This window comes from Sphaeroforma arctica, assembly GCF_001186125.1.
Source record: "Sphaeroforma arctica JP610 unplaced genomic scaffold supercont1.6423, whole genome shotgun sequence".
NCBI lineage: Eukaryota > Ichthyosporea > Ichthyophonida > Sphaeroforma > Sphaeroforma arctica.
Genome location: NW_014034135.1, coordinates 1 through 1660, shown reverse-complemented (window position 1 = coordinate 1660; position 1660 = coordinate 1). Strand labels below are relative to the sequence as shown.

General features: G+C 46.3%; 1 protein-coding gene across 1 annotated transcript; it reads left to right on the top strand.

The window, feature by feature from the left end:
* Positions 1-756: 756 nt before the first annotated feature.
* SARC_15610 (hypothetical protein) lies at positions 757-1034 on the top strand (the record flags this gene model as incomplete). The annotated part of the gene is made up of 2 exons (XM_014290273.1): positions 757-780; positions 825-1034. 2 exons carry the CDS (start codon positions 757-759, stop codon positions 1032-1034), a joined length of 234 nt encoding a protein of 77 aa, XP_014145748.1.
* Between the last annotated feature and the right edge of the window lie 626 nt (positions 1035-1660).

The following is a 1660-nucleotide window of genomic DNA, read 5'->3' as shown; positions in this document are numbered from 1 at the left end:
TATACAAATGTATATATGGGTGTGTTATCAACAAACGTTCCCATCTCTCGTCTATGTCTGTATATTTGTATATGTCTAGGTTTTTGTTCATTCACTGTATATATTTGCACCGCTTTGCGTACATATCTGACGTTCATAGAGTGAGTGTCGTGGACTTATGAGTTAGCCGTGGTAGTGGTGCATCTCAACACAATAGAGTTGAGCTCACACAGTTCACGTGTTTACTCAAATGTCTCATTGTTGGCCGTGGTTGGTTTATGTACCGTCAGTTGGCTAGTGCGTTATAAATGAATTTTCTCGGGTGTGCTACAAATATAATCGTAACTATCACAGTAAAGTACCTTCTCATCCATGATTCATATCATACGCCCTTACTATCACATCTATCACAGTAAAGTACCTTCTCATCCGTGGTTTATATTACACACCCTCACTACCATATCTATCACAGTAAAGTACCTTCTCATCCATGGTTTGTATCACACACCCTCACCATCATATCTCACAGTAAAGTACCTTCTCATCCATGGTTTATATCACACACACCCACTTCCGTAAGAGCTGATAGCACGTACAATTGCTCACTGATTCCTATATAGTTGTCCAGCATAGTATCCAGACGTTCTTCGCATGCATGCATGCAACACACCTTCCCAACCGGCCTTAGCGTTCGTTTAATTACAGTACGTGTCTTCTCCAGACGGCATTCGGCCCCCACCTCCACTTCATGTGCTAACCCTTCCATTCACAGACGGGATGTATGCACACGGGTGCTCAACGGTACGAACAACGTCGCTCCACTGATACTGTGCTGTGTCTCTAAGATCGTGGCCAAGAAACTCTTAGCCGGATGGTCCGGGGGCTTTGGCCCAGCGGGTGTAGGTAGGGATTGGCAGCTGCACGGCCTGAGGGATGTGCTGATGTGGGTACTGCCCTCTACCAGTGGACGGGCGGTCATGACGTGGGAGCAGAGGATCAGTCCGTTTCGCGAACTCAAGGCGTATCTGACCGAGAATACGGCCGAATGGGTTTAGACTTGGGGGGGTCTGTCCCATACGAGTAGGGCTGGTAAAAGTCTCGTATTGATTCAACTGTGGCGCTGGTATATGTAGAGACAGATAGCATAGAGCTACTCAGTTGTTCTCGTACAAGGTAGATGCACAAAGGAAGAGGTCGATACCGAGCGCTTGGTGCGTACTCGAACGAAATTATGACGGAAAGAGGGGCGTATAAAGGGCCTGGTAGGATATGAACAACCTGGTTTGAACAGTAGTAGCCTACTGGTAGATGGACTGAAATTATGACGGAATGAGGGGCGTATATAGGACCTGGTAGGAGATGAACAACCTGGTTAGAACGGTAGTAGCCTACTAGTCGATGGACTGAAATTATGACGGAATGAGGGGCGTATATATGACCTGGTAGGAGATGAACAACCTGGTTTGAACGGTAGTAGCCTACTGGTAGATGAACTGAAATTATGACGGAATAAGGGGCGTATATAGGACCTGGTAGGAGATGAACAACCTGGTTTGAACGGTAGTAGCCTACTAGTCGATGGACTGAAATTATGACGGAATGAGGGGCGTATATATGACCTGGTAGGAGATGAACAACCTGGTTAGAACGGTAGTAGCCTACTGGTAGATGGAATGAAATT